Below are 18,573 nucleotides of genomic sequence, written 5' to 3' on the forward strand. Positions count from 1 at the left end.
ATTTCTGCTCGGCCCTGGCAAGGCTCCAGACACACAAGGCAACACGGCCGAAGCACTTGAGGTCGACGGGACAAGGAGGTGGATGTAGAAGCGTAAACAGCAAAACCCCAGCGGGGGTGAGCCAGGAATCCCAGAGGTCTGCCCCGCCTTATCCTGGCCCTCCCTCCTAAAACACTTTAGTGAAATTGGACAGACTGGTTTCCAGAACTGACCCTCCTTTCTGAAAAGAGCAGAGCACAACTCGGTTCTCGCTCTCCTTCCAAGGGGCAGACTTTAAATGGGTGACGATGCTTAAATTCATCCTTTCCCTGCAAAGGGAAGGGTGGCTTGGAACGTCCCAGACACAGGCTTTTATTTGGGGAGGTGGATATGATTAACTGGCAAAGGAAGAGAGAAATTACGATGGAGAGACATTCCCCACTTAATAACCTTCTTGCAAATGCCAGAGGCGAGCAAGAGCTGAGCGCTCGCCGCCAAGGGACAAATCTGAGACAAACTGCAGCCACTGCCCACGATGACATAAGAAGAGCCCCTGCAGGATCAGACCAAAGGTCCACCTAGCCCGATCTCCTGTTTCCAACAGTGGCAAGCTACATGCCCCTGGGAGGCTCAGAAGCACAGCAGGAAAACTACAATCCTTCTTCCCTCGTTGTTTGTCTCTAGCATTTGGTATTCACAGGTATATCACCCTCACCTTATAGCAATTCCACCTCGCTTCTCCTGGCCTCCTGGTACTAGTTTCCTCCCTCCACCCCTGCAAAATTATCACACTTTAAGCAGAGTGCCTCTGTGCATCTGCAGAGTGCCTTGGCCTCAAAGGGAAGAGCACTTTTTAAAAAGGGTAAGGATCCAGAGTGTATCTGAGCTTCCACAGAGTGCCATTCGCCATCGTAAAGGGAACCAATGATTCTCTGGGGAGGGGGTGAACCAGGCCCTCTGAGAACATGCCAACTGCTTCTCCGTACTGATGGAAAGCAATTTTTAAAAAGAGACAGCGATGGATGGGGGGAGGGGGAGCAAATATTTTTCTCTCGCACTACCTTTGCAATGGGTCATCGGCACTTGTAACGGCAGAAGCCACAGAGCGCGTGCAAAGTGCTGTCTCTCTCTGAAGGGTGTAGGCGAGTTGGTGAACCGGAGAGGTTCCGCTCCAAACCCCCACTCAGCCATGCTGAAGCTGGCTAGATGTCTTGAGGCCACCGGTTGCTATGAGCTTAACCTACCTCGCAGGGTTGATGCAAGGATAACCGGGGGGGGGGGGCGGACTGGAGAACTACATACACCACCTTGTGCTGTTGGGCCCGGGGGGGGGGGGAAACGGGATAGATAGAAACAAGCAAATAAAAGGGTGTTATCTTTTGCGTTCTTATCGCTGATTTCTTAAAAAAAAAGGGTCGTCTCGGCCTGCACACAAGCGCCTCTCCCTGACGCGCTGCCCTGGAAAACGGCCAGGAAAAGGCCAGAGCAATTCGGCCGCGGCGAGGGCGGGGGAGTTCCTGCGGTCCGTTTCCCTCCCGTCGGAACTCCCCCCCGGCTTCCCCCGAGCGCCCCCCCTCCCCTTCGCCATCACAGCCTCCCCCTCCCCCGGCTGCTCCTCGGATCCCCCCCCGAGGGCGCTCCATCAGCGACGTCAGGTCCTCGGAAGCACCGCCGCCACTCCGGCTCTCCCCCGCCGCGCGCCCCAGCTGCCCCCGCCCTCTCCCGCGGAGCGGAGACCCTCGCCCGCCCCGCGCAGCTCGGAGCGGTGAGTCGCGCGCCGGGGAGAGGCCGGCGCGAGAGGCGGCAGCCGGCTCGTGCCGAGGGCGCGGCGGGCCGGCCCATCCTCCGGGAGGATGAGCTCCGCGGCTCCCCCGGGCGGGCAGGTGCAGTCCGGGAACGGCCGCAGCAGCGCAGGCGAGCGGAAGGCGCCCGGGCGCGCCGGCGGAGCGGGCAACTCGGGCGGGGCTCCGGCGAAGGGAAGCGGCTCGCGGCCCCGTGACGCGTCGGCGCGCTCGGCCGCTCTCGCCGCGTGCTCGAGCCCGGCCGGGCCCAGAGAGACCGAGGCGCGTGGCGCCGGGGCGCGCCGGCGGGGAGGACGCGCCGCCGCGGCAACTTGCGACGCCGCGGATCGGAGCCGGCGGCGCCGGGGGCGGGGGGCGGGCTGCAAAGGCGGCGGAGACCCGTTCCGGAGCCGGGCGCGCGGGCGACCGGGAGAGCGCGACGGGCGGGCCCTCCGCGCGCAGGACTTCATTGCCCCCGGCCCGGTCCGTGTGGACAGGGCGGCTTCCCAACTTGATCGACGCGGGTCAAGGCAGGGCCGGCCGGCCGGCTTGCGACTGCCCGCGCTCTCGCTCGCTTCCGCCAGCAGGCTGCGCTCCCCGCCCCGAGCTGGAGGGCTTTCCCGGGGCACGTCCCCCTCTCTCTCTCTTCCCCACCCCGCTCTCCAGAGAGACTGGGCACTTCGGGGTTCCTAGCAGCGGTGGCGCGCCGGGACATTTCGATTAGCGGGGACGCTGACGTCATCTCCCCCCCCCCGCGTCCCTGTTCCCTCTGAGGTTAGCCGCGCTCTTCGCAGTGGGGGGGGGGGGGTGGATTTTCTCAGCAGCGATGCGTTCCCTGTGGTGATGCAAAGTGTTTTGGGTGGTTTGGTCTTGAATGGGCGATTAAGACCCATCGGCTTCACGACAGACCTGAACCTGGTCGAGATGAAAAGTGCCAGGACTGGTTTGCTTATATGCATCAACACAGCTGCCTGAATTTGGGGGGCTTTCTTTGGGGGCGTGGCTACGTGAACTGTCATGATGAAGTGCCTGCACTTCAAAATTTATTTACCGTTGCACTCCTGGTTATTCATGCTTTTTTAAAAAGGCAGCCAGGAGGCCCCTGCTCCCCCAAAGTGGCATACAAAGAACAGAAGCACATTAAAAATAGGACGAAGAGCCTTGTGGCATCTTAAAGACAAACACACTGATTTGGTCATAAACAGGTGTGGACCTCACGATGAAGCGGGCTATAGTTCAGGCAAGCTTATGCCAAAATCAATGCATTCATCGTTAAGGAGCCACAAGATCCTATGTTGTTTTTGCTGCAGTAGCCTTAACACAGATGTTGTTCAGTCGTTAAGTTGTGTCTGACTCTTTGTGACCCCATGGACCACAGCATGCCAGGCCTTCCTGTCCTCCGCTCTTTCGCAGAGCGTGCTCAAGTCCATATTCATTGCATCGGTGATGCTATCCAGCCATCTCATCCTCTGCCGTCCCCTTCTCCTTTTGCCGTCGATCTTTCCCAGAATCAGGGTCTTTTCCAGGGAGTTTTCTCTTCGCATTAGGTGGCCAAAATATTTGAGCTTCAGCTTCAGTTCCTGTCCTTCCAATGAGCAGCCAGGGTTGATTTCCTTTAGGATGGAGTGATTTGACCTCCTTGCAGTCCAGGGGACTCGTAAGAGTCTTCTCCAGCACCACAGTTCGAAAGCATCAATTCTTCGGCGCTCAGCCTTCCTTATAGTCCAGCTCTTACAGCCATACGTTGCTACTGGGAAAACCATAGCTTTGATTATACGGACCTTTGTCGGCAAGGTGATGTCTCTGCCTCTGACTATGCTGTCTAGGTGTGCCATAGCTTTCCTCCCAAGGAGCAAGCGTCTTTTAGTTTCATGGCTGCAGTCACTGTCTGCGGTGATCTTGGAGCCCAAGAAAATAAAATCTGTTGCTGCTTCCATTTCTTCCCCTTCCATATGCCAGGAAGTGATGGGACCAGATGCCATGATCTTCGTTTTTTTAATGTTGAGTTTCAGACCAGCTTTTGCACTCTCCTCTTTCACCCTCAACAAGAGGCTCCTTAGATCCTCTTCACTTTCTGCCATTAGGATGGTATCATCTGCATATCGGAGGTTGTTGATAATTCTCCCGGCAATCTTAATTCCGACCTGTGATTCATCCAACCCGGCGTTTCTCATGATGTACTCTGCATATAAGTTAAATAAGCAGGGCGACAATATGTAGCCTTGTCATACTCCTTTCCCAATTTTGAACCAATCGGTTGTTCCATGTCCGGTTCTTACTGTTGCTTCTTGACCTTTGTACAGGTTTCTCAGGAGACAGGTAAGGTGGTCTGGTACTCCCATCTCTTTAAGAATTTGCCAGAGTTTGTTGTGATCCACACAATCAAAGGCTTTAGCATAGTCAATGAAGCAGAAATAGAAGTTTTTCTGGAATTTTCTTGCTTTCTCCATGATCCAGAAAATGTTGGTGATTTGATCTCTAGTTCCTCTGCCTCTTCGAAAACCCATTTGTACTTCTGGTAGTTCTCGGTTCACATACTGCTGAAGCCTAGCTTGTAGGATTTTGAGCATCACCTTGCTGGCATGTGAAATGAGCGCAATTGTGCGGTAGTTTGAACACTCTTTGGCGTTGCCCTTCTTTGGAATTGGAATGTAAACTGACCTTTTCCAGTCTTGTGGCCACTGTTGAGTGTTCCAAATTTGTTGGCATATTGAGTGCAGCACTTTAACAGCATCATCTTTTAGGATTTTAAATAGCTGAGCTGGAATACTGTCATCTCCGCTAGCTTTGTTGTTAGTAATGCTTCCTAAGGCCCACTTGACTTCACTCTCTAGGATGTCCGGCTCAAGTTCAGTGACCGCACTATCATGGCTATCAGGGACATTAAGATCTTTCCTGTATAGTTCTTCTGTGTATTCTTTCCACCTCTTCTTAATCTCATCTGCTTCTGTTAGGTCCCTGCCTTCTTTGTCCTTTATCATGCCTGTTTTAGCACAAAACATTCCCTTGAGATCTCCGATTTTCTTGAAGAGATCTCTAGTCTTTCCAATTCTGTTGTTTTCCTCGATTTCTTTGCATTGTTAATTTAAGAAGGCCTTCTTGTCTCTCCTTGCTATTCTCTGGAACTCTGCATTCAGTTGGATATATCTTCCCCTTTCTCCCTTGCTTTTCGCTTCCCTTCTTTCCTCAGCTACTTGTAAAGCCTCATCAGCCACTTTGCTTTCTTGCATTTCTTTTTCTTTGGGATGGATTTTGTTGCTGCCTCCTGAACAATGTTACAGACCTCCGTCCATAGTTCCTCAGGCACTCTGTCTATCAGGTCTAATCCCTTAAATCTATTCCTCACCTCCACTGTATATTCATAAGGGATATGATTTAGGTCATACCTGAATGGTTTAGTGATTTTCCCTACATTCTTCAATTTAAGCTGAAATTTTGCAACAAGAAGCTCATGATCTGAGCCACAGTCAGCTCCAGGTCTTGTTTTGACTGACTGTATAGAGCTTCTCCATCTTTGGCTGCAAAGAATATAATCAATCTGATTTCGATATTGACCTTCTGGTGATATCCATGTGTAGAGTCGCCTCTTGTGGTGTTGGAAAAGAGCGTTTGCTATGATCAGCGTGTTCTCTTGGCAAAACTCTATTAGCCTTTGTCCTGCTTCATTTTGTGCACCAAGGCCATGCTTGCCTGTTATCCCGGTTATTTCTTGACTTCCTGCTTTAGCATTCCAATCCCCTATGATGAAGAGGACATCTTTTTTTGGTGTTAGTTCTAGAAGGTGTTGTAGGTCTTCATAGAACTGATCAACCTCAGCTTCTTCAGCCTCAGTGGTTGGGGCATAGACTTGAATTACTGTGATGTTGAATGGTTTGCCTTGGATTTGTACTGAGATCATTCTATCGTATTTGAGATTGTACCCCAGTACTGCTTTTCCCACCCTTTTATTGACTATGAGTGCTACTCCATTTCTTCTAAGGGATTCTTGCCCACAGTAGTAGATATAATGGTCACCTGAATTAAATTCGCCCATGCTTGTCCACTTTAGTTCACTGATTCCCAAGATGTCGATGTTCAATCTTGCCATCTCATGTTTGACCACCTCCAGCTTACCTTGATTCATTGATCTTACATTCCCAGTTCCTAAACAATATTGTTCTTTACAGCATCGGACTTTCTTTTCACCACCAGATACATCCACAGCTGAGTGTCCTTTTGGCTTTGGCCCAGCCGCTTCACTCTTTCTGGCGCTACTTGGAAATACCCTCTGCTCTTCCCCAGTAGTATATTGGACACCTTCCGACCTGAGAGGCTCATCTTCCTGCGTCATCTCTTTTAGCCTTGTGATACGTTCCATGGGGTTTTCTTGGCAAGAATACTGGAGTGGGTTGCCATTTCCTTCTCCAGTGGACCACATTTTGTCAGAACTCTCCGCCATGACCTGTCCATCTTGGGTGGCCCTGCATGGCATAGCTTATGGCTTCACTGAGTTACGCAAGCCCCTTCACCACAACAAGGCAGTGATCCATGAAGGGGCTTAACACGGATACCCTCTGGAAATCAAAAATGGGGGAAGACTTCAAATTGCCTTTCCTAACCTGGTGCTCTCCAGATGTGTTGGACTACAATGGCCATCATCCCCAGCTGGCATAGGTTGTTGGTTGTTTTAACACTGGGGTTGATGGGAATTACAAACAGATGCATCTAGAGGGTGCCAGGTTGGGGAAGGCCTAGGGTAGCATATCTGTTAACATCATGGTTTTGGCCAGTTTTTAAATAAAGCATGCCCCCATTGCAAGGAAACTCCTGTTCGGAGAGTTTCCATGCCCAAACAAACAAAAAGCTTTTGAGAATGGTAGGTGCTAGAGATGGGACTCTCTCCCCACCCTGCTGAAAAGGTGCTGGGCCACAAGGATTGGGAGGGGCTGTGGCTCAGTGGCAGAGCAAATGCCTTGCATGCCGAAGGTCCCAGGTTCGATCCCCGGCAACTTCAGGTAGGGCTGGAAAATCTCCTGCCTGTAATGCTGGAGAGCTGCTGCCAGTCAGTGTTGACAATACGACTCGGTAGGAGGCAGCTTCCTATGTTCCTATGATTAATAGCCCCGCTACATGTTTCCACTGACGTTGTTCTTGCCACTGGTAGGTTCGAATGCAGGTTGAGGGAACATTCTGCCCCCCCCCCCCGTTATTTTCTTAGAATCTTCCCATGCCATGAAGGTAAGGTGTGGCTGGGTCTAATACCTGTAGCTGAATGAGGTGGAAGAACGCTGAAGGGTGGCTGAATGGAGGATACCACTTGAGGCTGTAGGCGGAGCATCACATTTTTGTTGTGTTAAAAAAACCACCACCTTCCTTAAGCAGAAAACTAGCACAACTGGAAGAAAGATTTCGACTTGCAGGGCATTTTCGCACAGAAGAGCAATTGAACATGGGGTTTCGCACTTGCAGCCTGAACTCTGTGGAATCCATTCTACCACCTCATTTTTCTGCTTGTGTAGTTGACCAGAACGAAAAAGGCTCAGGCCACAGCCCCTCCCTACACCAGAGTTGACCTAGTTTCCAAGGGAGCTGATCCTGGTGTAGGAAGGAGTGACAGCCTGGGCTCCTTCCCCAGGGCATGATCCTTCACCACACACTGCACACCGGCCTACCACATAAGTTATGTTGCCCTTCATTTCTCAATGGAGTCAGTATTCAGGAACATGCATCCAGTTTGTAAATTGGGGTGGGCAACCTTTTTTCTGTCAAGGGCCTCATTTCCTTGTGGGTAATCTGTTGGGAGCCACTTGACAACGGGGGCGCTCCTTATCTCTCCCTCCCTCCCTCCCTCCCTCCCCTTCTGATGCAGTGGGCTGCCAGGGAAGAGACAGACCGCTCCTGCCAGAAGTCTGAACTGATCGCATACAGAGGGCTTTTGAAATGAGGCCGAGGGCCGCATGAAATGAGCCTGAGGGCCGCATGTTGCCCACCCCTGTAATGTAAATCCATGTTCCATTGTTCTACAGCGGTTGAATCTTGAGAATACATAAGCCTGTGCTTAGATTGTGTATGCAATTTTTAAATGGTAATATTGCCACTTAAAAACACACACAACTGGCATTATGTTAAACCCAGATTAAGATCCATTTGCCAAAAGCATCAAGTCTCCCCCGAGAAGCACGAAGCAAGGACAAGGTGCCGTGAGCAGTTTGCAGTGCTGCAATTTGCCCTTGGGCTCCTCTCCAGACACGGTTTCTGTTTTGATAAGCGCTAGATGATGATCTACGCTTGGTTCCTTGTCGTCTCAATACCGGATACATCAGAAATGGCAGAAGAGAATCATGCCCCTGAATGTCTCCTAGTGCCAGGGGACAAACAAAATGGGAACATCAGGAAGAGGAAGAGACTTTGGGATCTTTGGGCCAAGTAGTGTTCCACTCAGCTTTCATATGGAGTGACAAAAATGCATGTGTGCGTAGGGGGGGGGGGGAGCTCGGCAGAGTGTTATGAACCTGGGAGCCGAATGCTATTAACTTTGCGACAGCTTCGTGATGGGTTTTAGCACAGTGAGGTCTCCCATCCTGCTCATGATCATCTCTGCTTTACAAATGGGGAAGTCAGGAGGAGAGAGGCAGTGGCTTTGCCCAAGGGCACCTTCAGTGACAGTGATGCTAAACAGGATTTAGAAACGCGCGCGCACAGTGCAAGACTGTGGCTTCAATGTCAGTGGGGTGGTGAATCCGCTCCGGGTTTCAGTCAGAACCAGTCAGAACTCTAAAGGAGCTACCTTGGATAGCTCCTTTAGAGTTCTGACTGAAACACAGAGCGGATCCACCACCCCACTGACATCGGACCTACCCGCCTCCACTGCACATACACACACACACACGTTTCTCAGGTTCAAGGCCATGATGAGTTTGCCTATACAGATCCAGAGGTTGCTGAGCCATAACCCAGGGATGTTCAGCCGCCTTTCAGCCCGAGGGCTGCATTCCTTTCCGGGGGACTCTCTTGGGGCCTGCATTCCAGTGGAGGGCAGGGTTGAAGGCCAAAAGAGTGGGGCCAAAAATGCAAAAAATAGCAGCAGGTTTTAGCTTAAAGCTCTTACTGCCGGCAACTAAGCTTTATAGAGGCATTTCAGCTTTTTAGAATGGGGAAGAAACTGCAACAAAAAGAAACTACAACTCCAACAAAGTTGGGGAGCCACCAAATGACTGGAGGTTTGGGGGAAGGGGTGGGGCCAAGGGAATGGGGCAGGGCCATCTGGGGAACCCCAGAGGCTGACTTGGGTCACCAGGGCCTGACGTTTTGCACCCCTGCTTCCCAGGAGTTTCAGTAGGTTTTCACTAGCCTGGTTATTTTTCTATTGACTAGGTTGCCAACTTTTCCCCTGCTCCTGTGCCCTGAGCAGCAGCCTGTTATATTGTTGTTGTTCAGTCGTTCAGTCATGTCCGACTCTTCGTGACCCCATGGACCATAGCACGCCAGGCCTTCCTGTCCTGCGCTCTCTCCCAGAGTGTGCTCAAGTCCATATTCATTGCATCGGTGATGCTGTCCAGCCATCTCATCCTCTGCCGTCCCCTTCTCCTTTTGCCTTCAGTCTTTCCCAGCATCAGGGTCTTTTCCAGGGAGTTTTCTCTTCGCATTAGGTGGCCAAAATATTTGAGCTTCAGCTTCAGGATCTGTCCTTCCAATGAACACTCAGGGTTGATTTCCTTTAGGATGGACTGATTTGACCTCCTTGCAGTCCAGGGGACTCGTAAGAGTCTTCTCCAGCACCACAGTTCGAAAGCATCAATTCTTCGGCGCTCAGCCTTCCTTATAGTCCAGCTCTCACAGCCATACATTACTACTGGGAAAACCATAGCTTTGATTAGACGGACCTTTGTCGGCAAGGTGATGTCTCTGCTTCTGACTATGCTGTCTAGGTTTGCCATAGCTTTCCTCCCAAGGAGCAAGCATCTTTTAATTTCATGGCTACAGTCACCATCTGCGGTGATCTTGTAGCCCAAGAAAATAAAGTTGGTAAAGTTTTTCTTTTCTTCATAGCATAGAGATAAAGTGATGGGGGAAGCATCACCAGCTTAATTTCTGCATGTTTAGCTGCTGTGGAGACTTTAAACAGTAGACCACACTGGCTAATTGGTTCGTGTGGGAGTCTCCTAGTTTGAAAAGGGAAACCTGAGTTACTTTAGAGCAGGGGTGGGGAACCTCAGGCCCTTGGGCTAAATCCGGCCCACCTGGCCTCCTAACCTGGCCCTCCAAGGTTCCTCAGATAGTCCTGCCCCTTTCCTCCAACCACCAATCATTTGGTGGTTCCCCAGTTTTTGTGAAGGGATGGGGAAATGGTTACCTGCTGCATCAATGCCTGCTCCAGATTTTGGAGGCCCTTGGGCAGGATGACACCCAGCTGCTCTTGCTCTTCCTCCTCTTTGTCACCATGACTACCACTTGCTTGCTTGGCAGGCAGAGATCCAGTGAGCAAGTTGGCAGTGGCACCTATGGTAAGCAAGTAGGTTGTGATGGCAAAGAAGAGGAGCAACTCCAGGGCCCCTGCTGGGTTGTGGGCCCTTGGCAGGTGGCCACCCATGCCTACCCTTGACACTGCTGCTGTGCTGCATTTCGACAGTCTAGGCTGCTACTGACAGTTCAAGAGCCTTGCCAGAAAACAAACCAACAAAACTGGCAACTCTAGGAACACGCGTCTTCTGTTTTTGAGAATGACACACCTCAGCTTTTCCCCAGTATGTGCTCTTCTCTCAGATTTTCTGCTTTTTCAAGACCTCTTTGCATGTCATCAGCTCAGGCTCCCCATCAAGAACAATCTTATTCAAGACCTGTCAACAAAATAAATTGAGACCACAACTTTAATCCACAAGGCTCGACAGCAACAACTGTTGTCAATCTTGGCAAAGGAATGACTTTCAGGACTCTGGCATTTTTCAGTTGTTCGTTATGAGCCTTCTGGGCTTTTCATTTAGGTTGATAGCCTATGAATTTTCTCTTGATTTACTGGGGAGTGACTAAGCGATTCATCTGTGTTAGTAGATTTAGCTGACAGGCCTTGCAGATGTGGACAATGCCGTCTTAAATTACTGCATGTCAGAATGGCTGGGATATGAAAAGTGAGGTGGGAATTTGGCCGTGGGGTGGAACAAAGCAGAAAAACCCTACCCTACAGTCAACCCAGGCAGTTGCTTAAGATGTCAGCATTTTAGGAAGTTCTCAACAAATCTGAGATTTGTTTCCAGCATTTCTTTCTTGCATGCTGCAGGGCAAATTAAGATGCAGTGCTCAGGCTGAGCTGAGACTTGACATTCTCTGGCCATGCTTTCTGGGTGATGATGGGAGTTAAGCACCTGGTTGAGAAAGGATGCTCTGGAGCATTGCGAGAGCTTACTGCAGTGCAGTCTTTTGGGGAGATAAGGACTGTGTTTGCACAACACACTAACTCACACTCAGTGGTTGAGTGTGGGTTGTTGTTGAATCGTGAGTGGTTTGTTGAACCATAGGTTGTCTGAACCCAGGACATTTTCCGCAGGGTGTCTTGTTAACCACGCAGTGTGGCTTATTTTTCTTGAACAAGCCACCTTGAGAACCTAGGGTTTGTTGTTGGGTTCTTCAGGGTGGTTAACATGCCACGCTGCATAGTTAACAAGCCACCCTGCAGAAAAATGTCCTGGGGTCAGACAACATGCTAACCCATTGTTCAACAAACAACCCATGGTTCAACCACTGAGTATGGGTTAGCGTGCTGTGTGAACAGCCCTAAGATGTCTTGGGCCAGGGCCCCGTCAGGAAACAAAGCATGTACGATAATAAATATTTATTATTTGTTATCTTATTATTAATAATAATAATGTTATACCTTACACCCAGGCTGATGCACTTGCCTCCCATTTATCTTCACAACAGCCCTGTGATGTAGATTGGCTAGGCTGAGAGATGGTGACTGGCTCAGCTTTGTGGCTGAGCCAGGAACTGAACTGAGGTCATGGAATTTGAAGGGACATCAAAGGTCATCTAGTCCAATCTCCCACTGATGCAGGAAATCTGCTGCTGCAGCATCCCTGATAGGTAGCTATCCAGCCTCTACTTAGAAACCTCAAATGAAGGAAAGTTCACTATCTTCTGAGGCAATCTGTTCCGCTTTTGGACAGCTCGTACCGTTGGAAAATTCTCCATATCGTATTCCAGCACTTTATCAATATTTACTTTACTTAAAATACTTTATCAACTCCATATCTAATTCCAGCACTTTATCAATATTGGCTCCCAGACTAGGTTGCATCTCTGCAAGTTTGCATGCAAATGACTACAAGAATAATGTATGCCTCCATCTCTGATGAAGAGGTAGCCCAAATTGATGGCTTGCAAGCTACCTATGGATGGATGTCCATCTATCATTGCCTCCCTGGCTGATAGGAAGACTAGGGAATGTACAATTTGTAATTTTTTTTAATAAAAAGAATAGAATAAAAAAATACCAATTAACCATTGAAACAATACAACTGCTAAATCACATCCATTTAAAATTACTGGGGGAAAAATCAATCAATATATCTCTGTCTAAATGTCAGCAGTTGATTTAACCCAGAGGGTCTCTGTGGGTAGCTGGTTCAAAAGGTGTAGAACCTCCACTGAGAATTAAGTATATTTTCAGTGACCTCTGTAAGGTCAGAAACAGACATGTAACGAGTTGTGCACCTTGAACAAATTAGGATGCAGTCCTATGCATGCTTAGACAGAAAAAAGTCCTACAGCTCCCAGCATCCCCCAGCCAGCCAGCTGGCCGGGGGGTACTGGCAGTTGTAGGACTTTTTCTGTCTAAATATGCATAGGATTGCACCCTTAATAGCACATAAATTAAAGGGGATTTTGGTAAGACACTGTCAACTATATCCTGGCTTTATTGGTTACTGATAACGCAGTTATCTAGATGAGAAATAATGAAGATGAGAAATAATGAGAAATAGATGAGAAATAATGAAGCTTGACTAGCCTGTAACTAAATCACACATGACTGTCTAGAGAATGCATAAAAATAAAATGTAGAACATTTTCCAGGACGTTTGCTCCAAAAAGTAACACCAGCATGCAAAACCTTTTGACACTCTTCCCTCAGCCTCATTCTGCTGCACGGTCTTGCCGTGTTTTACGGTACTGCTGTTGTTGGTTTTTATCGCCCCAGAGTATATCTATCAAAGGAAGGTGGTGCCAGAGCAAAGCAGAAAATGAGTGGCATGGAGCTGAACTTTCAAAGAGAATAATTCATCGGTACTTGTCACTCTTGATAGCAGCTGACTTACAAAGGGAATAATGTATTAAGAGATGGCAGCAAATTGCATATAGTGTAATTTAGGGAAGTGTGGCATGATTTTTATTATTTATTTATTATTAATTTATATCCTGCTTTTTTCCCCTCTTTCAAGGAACCCAAGACGGCTTACATGATCCTCCTCCATTTTGTACTCACAACAACCGCGTGAGGTAGGTTAGGCCAAGAGTCAGTGACTGGCCCGAAGTCACCCACGGGGAGCTTCATAGCCGAGTGGGGATTAAAACCCGGGTCTCCCAAGTCCCATTCCAAAACACTATAACCACTACACCACAGTGGCTCTGAACACTATTGTACTATATCCGGGGAAGAAAGTCCAATGGAATATCACAGAAGAGGCTAGCATTGATCAAGCCCATTCGGCTGTAGCTCCCAGGGATCAGGAAATATTTACTAATTTTTGAGAGGCCTCAATCGCTTCTGGACATTTTGAAAGCAGATGTGGGGCTTGAATCTGTATTTGAACATGAAATGCAGAATGATGTTAACATGGTCAGCCCAGCATTCATTCTGATGTCTCAGACTTTAAGGGAGAGATGGTGTCGCATTTTGCATTTTCTTGCCTTTGCTGGAGAACAGGTCAAAGTGGTATTCAAACTTGAAATGTAGAATTGTGCCCTGGATATGTGTACCTGGTTTCATTCCAGTATCTCTATGTTTAAACAGAGCTATCGCACTACAAAACAAACTTGCAAACCGAAGGCCATATGGTCACTACTCAGCCAAAAATGTCTACTCTGCGGTGTCAAATGTTTAGGGTACACAGGGCTGAAAAAAGTTTCAATCAATATTTGCAAAAGTTTATACTATCATAAGAGAGAGAGAAAAAGGTGAGTTTAGTTAGAGTGTATTTCAGCGGGAGAATGAAGCATAGTTGGTTCCAGCTCTTCACAGTGTGCCCACAAAGTGTGCCCACAATGGGAAATGGTCGGATGTGCCTCTCGCATATTACGGGGGACATGGTAGTTACTTGTGTCATATGTTACGTCCCTGCTGATTTCCAAAATAAGAATATATGAACATCTCTTAAACTATGAGGATGGAGGATAAGGCTATCAATGGCTACTAGTCGCGATGGCTATATATTACCTCCAGTATCAGAGGCAGTACACTGGGGAACATAAGTTGGAGGGTGCTATTGTGCTTGTGTTTTACTTGTGGGTTTCCCAGGTGCATTTTATTGGCTGCTGTGCGAGCAGAATGCTGGACAAGATAGGTCTTCGCCTCTGATCCAGCACAGCTCTTCTGTTACGAAGGCTAGGAACATAACTTTTTTTTTTAATCAACAGACAAAGGCATGCAGAAGGTCCCAGGTTCAATCCCTGGCATCTCCGGAAAGGGCTAGGAAAGAATCCTGCCTGAAACCCTGGATTGCTGTTGCCAGCCACACCAGGCTAGGTAGGCCAGTGGTCTGACCCAGTATGGGATCTTCTCAAACTGGGGAGAGGAAACGAGCGGGGTACCGCAGGGCTCAGTCCTGGGCCCAGCGCTCTTCAACATTTTGATTAACGACTTGGAGGAGGAGGTGCTGGGAATGCTGATCAGATTTGCAGATGACACCAAATTGGGCAGGATAGCTAATACTTTGGAAGACAGAAACAAAATTCAAAGTGATCTTGATAGACTGGAATGCTGGGCAGAAAACAACAGAATGACATTTAATAGGGATAAATGCCAAGTTCCGCCCTAGGAACAAAAACCAAATGCAGTTACAAGATGGGGGATACATGGCTCAACAACACTACAAGCGAGAAGGATCTTGGAATTGTTGTCGATCATAAGCCGAATAGGAGCCAACACTGTGATGTGGCTGCAAAAAAGGCCAATGCTATTTTGGGCTGCATTAATAGAAGCATAGCTTCCAAACAGCGGGAAGTACTAGTTCCCCTCTACTCAGCACTGGTTAGGCCTCATCTGGAGTACTGTGTCCAGTTCTGGGCACCACATTTTAAGAAGGATGCAGACAAACTGGAGAGGGATCAGAGGAGGGCAACAAAGATGATCAGGGGACTTGAAACAAAGCCCTATGAAGAGAGACTGAAAGAACTGGGCATGTTTAGCCTTGAGAAGAGAAGACTGAGGGGAGATAGGATAGCGCTCTTCAAGTACTTGAAAGGTTGTCCCAGAGAGGAAGGCTAGCATCTCTTCTCGATCATCCCAGAGTGCAGGACACAGAATCATGGGCTCAAGTGACAGGAAACCAGATTCTGGCTGAACATCAGAAAAACTTCCTGTTAGAGCAGTATGACAATGGAACCAATTCCCTAGGGAGGTGGTGGGCTCTCCCACACTGGAGGCATTCAAGACAAGTCTGGACAGCCATCTGTCAGGGATGCTCTGACCTGGATTCCTGCATTGAGCAGGGGGTTGGACTCGATGGTCTTGTAGGCCCCTTCCAACCCTACTATTCTATGATTCTGTGAAGGCAGCTTTCTATGTTCTCTGCTTGAAATCCTGTAAAGCTGCTGCCAGTCAGAATAGACCAATAGTCTCATCTAGTACAAGGCACCTTCCTAATGTTCCTAAATACACACAACACGAACGGCATACACCCTGTTCTTGTTGCTGTTTAGTTTGTAAGATATTCAAGAGCAGGGCTAGGAAACCTGGGATAGTATCCGATGTTAGAGTAGACCCACTGAAAGAATGGGACTTAATGTTCACTATGGTAACTTAAGCCTCGCTCATTTCAGTAGGTCTATTCCACGTAGGTCTAACATTGGATGCTACCCTTGCCTTGCCCCTCAACTTCTTGGTTCGCAGCTCTGACTCAAGCACTAAGCTACACTGCAGCTCCCTAAACAGGAGCACAAGTCTTCCAGGCAGTGCTTAAGACTGGGGTCTCCAATGTGGTGCCCATGGACATCGATGTGCCCACAGACACCCCTCTTAGTGCCCAACAGGCTCCCTGTCCCTCATGATTTTAGTTTTATTTCAGAAGTGTTTTTTAAAAAATCAACTGGGAGCCTGGCATGCCAAAAAGCAAAGTGCCATCCTCTAGCACCACCTTTATTTGGGTTCAAAAGAGTGGTTTTGGGACTCAGACACCCCCCCCACCCCCTTCTACCTTGTATTTAGGTTCCTGGCCAGGTTACTTTCCTTTTAGCCTCCCCAGTTTGCCTTTTGGGAAATGAGTGTTTTGTGACCAGCTATGTCTGCTGCGGTAACCAGCAGCACCTTGGATAGCTCCTTTAGAGTTCTGACTGGTTCTCACTGCAACCCGCCCCACTGACATCAGAGCCACCAGCCTCTGCTGATGGTAACCATTTTATGGATGGCAAGCCCACCCCTTGCCATGGCAGCCATTTTGTGAGAGCACCCATGACACTCAACATTCCAAATGTGCCCATCGACCTGAAAGGGCTGGGGATCTCTGAGCGTGCGGACTCCCTTGGGAACCTTGCCTGAGTGCAAAGGGCGGGGTTTGGGCGTTGACCATTGTGTCCTCTCCTCACAGAAAGAGGCACTGCAGAACCAGAGCCTGTCGTCAGCGATGTTGCAGTGCAGACATGCTCAGGAGTTCAGCTTTGGGCCCCGGGCACTGAAGGATGCTCTGATCTCCACCAACCCGGCTCTGCAGGAGCTCTACACCAAGGCCTTCTCCAGTGCTGAGAAGCTCTTCCTCTCCGAGGCCTACAACCCTCATAGGACGCTGTTCTGTGGCTTGTTCATCCGCACCGCCTTTGACTGGCTCCTCAGCCATCCTGACGCCCCTGAGGACTTTGAAACCTTCTACTGCTCCCTGCGGAGGAGAAAGCAGCAGTTCTGCTGCAAGCACATCTACCTGCAACCCATAGGTAACTCGACGGCCAGGCCTTTGGTGCCAGCAAACCGAGGCAAACCCAGAGCCCAACAGCCCAGGGGGCCCCCAAATAGAATCTCAGAGAGCAGCAGGTGATGGGGGCTGTGGCAAACCAGCCCGGGTCAGCACCTGGGGCTGGCAGGAGCATACCGGGCTGAAGCTACTCCCTGCAGCATCCTTTTTTCCCTTATTAATTTTAAAAATAGTTAATAGGCAGGGATGTGCATAGTGAGGCAGATGCTCAGGTTATTATTTTTACTTTTAGAACATATTATCCTTTTCTACCCCAGAATGGCGCTTATTCCCAAGTACGTGTGTTTAGCATCAGGGCAACAGAGGCAAACTCCTGATTTATTCCTGCAGTGCTGATTTGAGTGTGTTTAAGCAGCTGTAAAGCACGGAATGGCGGAGGGAGGAGAGAAGTGCAAGCTTTACACTGGCTGCATAGTGTGTGTGGGTGTAAGACAGCCTTCCCCAACCTGCCACCCCGAGATGTGGCTGGACATGCTGGCTGGGGGATGCTGGGAGTTGCAGTCCAGCATACCTCAGGGACACCAGGATGGAGGAGGCTGGTGTTAGACAACTGGTCCCATGGTCTAAGATTACCTAGCTGCCCCGCTGGGGATTGGAACCTGATTTGTGAGACAGAGTTCCGGAGGCAGGTAAGGGAACAAGGAGGCTGCCCATGGATGTGCCACTATGCCCACACCAGCCATGCAGTACAGTTGCCATCCTGTAGTTTCCCTGTAGTTCCTTCCTTAGCCCACCACTTGGTGATGACGCACAACCGAATCTTTGCCCAAGATCACTTCGGTTTAGGGTACAGGTGAGGAGCATTGCTAGGCACTTAAACGATTTGGGGCCTGGGACACAAATCTGCATAAAATTTGTTTATTATGTATTTGTTAAAGTTCTAATCTGCCCAATAACTAATGTTCTCTGGGCAGATTACAAAAGGTTCAATTTGCAATTGCAATTTATATCTATATATGCACATTTAGAAATCATTACTAGTATTTAAATTTCACAGAAGGCAATGACAACCAATTAATTTCTCATCCAAATCAGATAAAATAAATTCTTTAATTATTTTTGCACACTGGCCAAGATTACTCCAATCAGTAGTTCCTCTTCAACTGCAATTCATTTGCAAAGTCTCCCTGTCCCTTCCCCACTTCTGCCTCCCCTTCCCACTTCTCTCTTTTCCGCTCCTGTAGGAAAATTGCCCCCAACCCATACAATTAAGCTTAAAAGCTTCCAGTGCCACAAATGGAAGTTTTTTCTAAGCTTTTCTAAGTTTTTTCTCTGACATTTAAGCTAAGAACAAAAATCTTCCATTGGCATCAATGGACGCCCAGATCTTTGGGGAATAGATCTGAGGTCCAGGGAAATACATTTAAGGCTGGTGCTCTATGGGCCCAGGCAGGGTCAGGGCTCACTCCGGGTTTTGAAGTGCCGCCTCCCAGCCCCATAGGATATCCACCAGGACCAATACCACCATCTTCAACCTTGCAACTGGCCCTGTCCAAAATCCCCTGGATCCATTTTCTCATGTTACTTTGGATGTAGTTGAAGAACCTGGAAGATTTTTTGCTACATTGCTCTCACCCACTGGAGATGTTGGTGCTTTCTCAGTTGGCAGACAAGTCATCCCCATTACCTATAAAACTATCCTTAATATGCATACTACTCCC

General features: G+C 48.9%; 1 protein-coding gene across 1 annotated transcript in view; it reads left to right on the forward strand.

Annotated features, from left to right (window-relative positions):
• Positions 1-1,619: 1,619 nt before the first annotated feature.
• AMZ1 (archaelysin family metallopeptidase 1) overlaps positions 1,620-18,573 on the forward strand; it is a 34,263-nt gene continuing 17,309 nt past the window's right edge. The window contains exons 1-4 of the mRNA XM_084818271.1: positions 1,620-1,744; positions 13,172-13,229; positions 14,367-14,475; positions 16,535-16,874. Coding sequence (XP_084674397.1) covers positions 16,571-16,874 — 304 coding nt within the window. The 5' untranslated portion in view covers positions 1,620-1,744; positions 13,172-13,229; positions 14,367-14,475; positions 16,535-16,570. The remainder of the gene's footprint in view (positions 1,745-13,171; positions 13,230-14,366; positions 14,476-16,534; positions 16,875-18,573) is intronic.

The sequence above is a fragment of the Heloderma suspectum genome, chromosome 12 (assembly GCF_057233095.1).
Source record: "Heloderma suspectum isolate Gila_16-S chromosome 12, 16-S_ref, whole genome shotgun sequence".
NCBI classification, from domain to species: Eukaryota; Metazoa; Chordata; class Lepidosauria; order Squamata; family Helodermatidae; genus Heloderma; species Heloderma suspectum.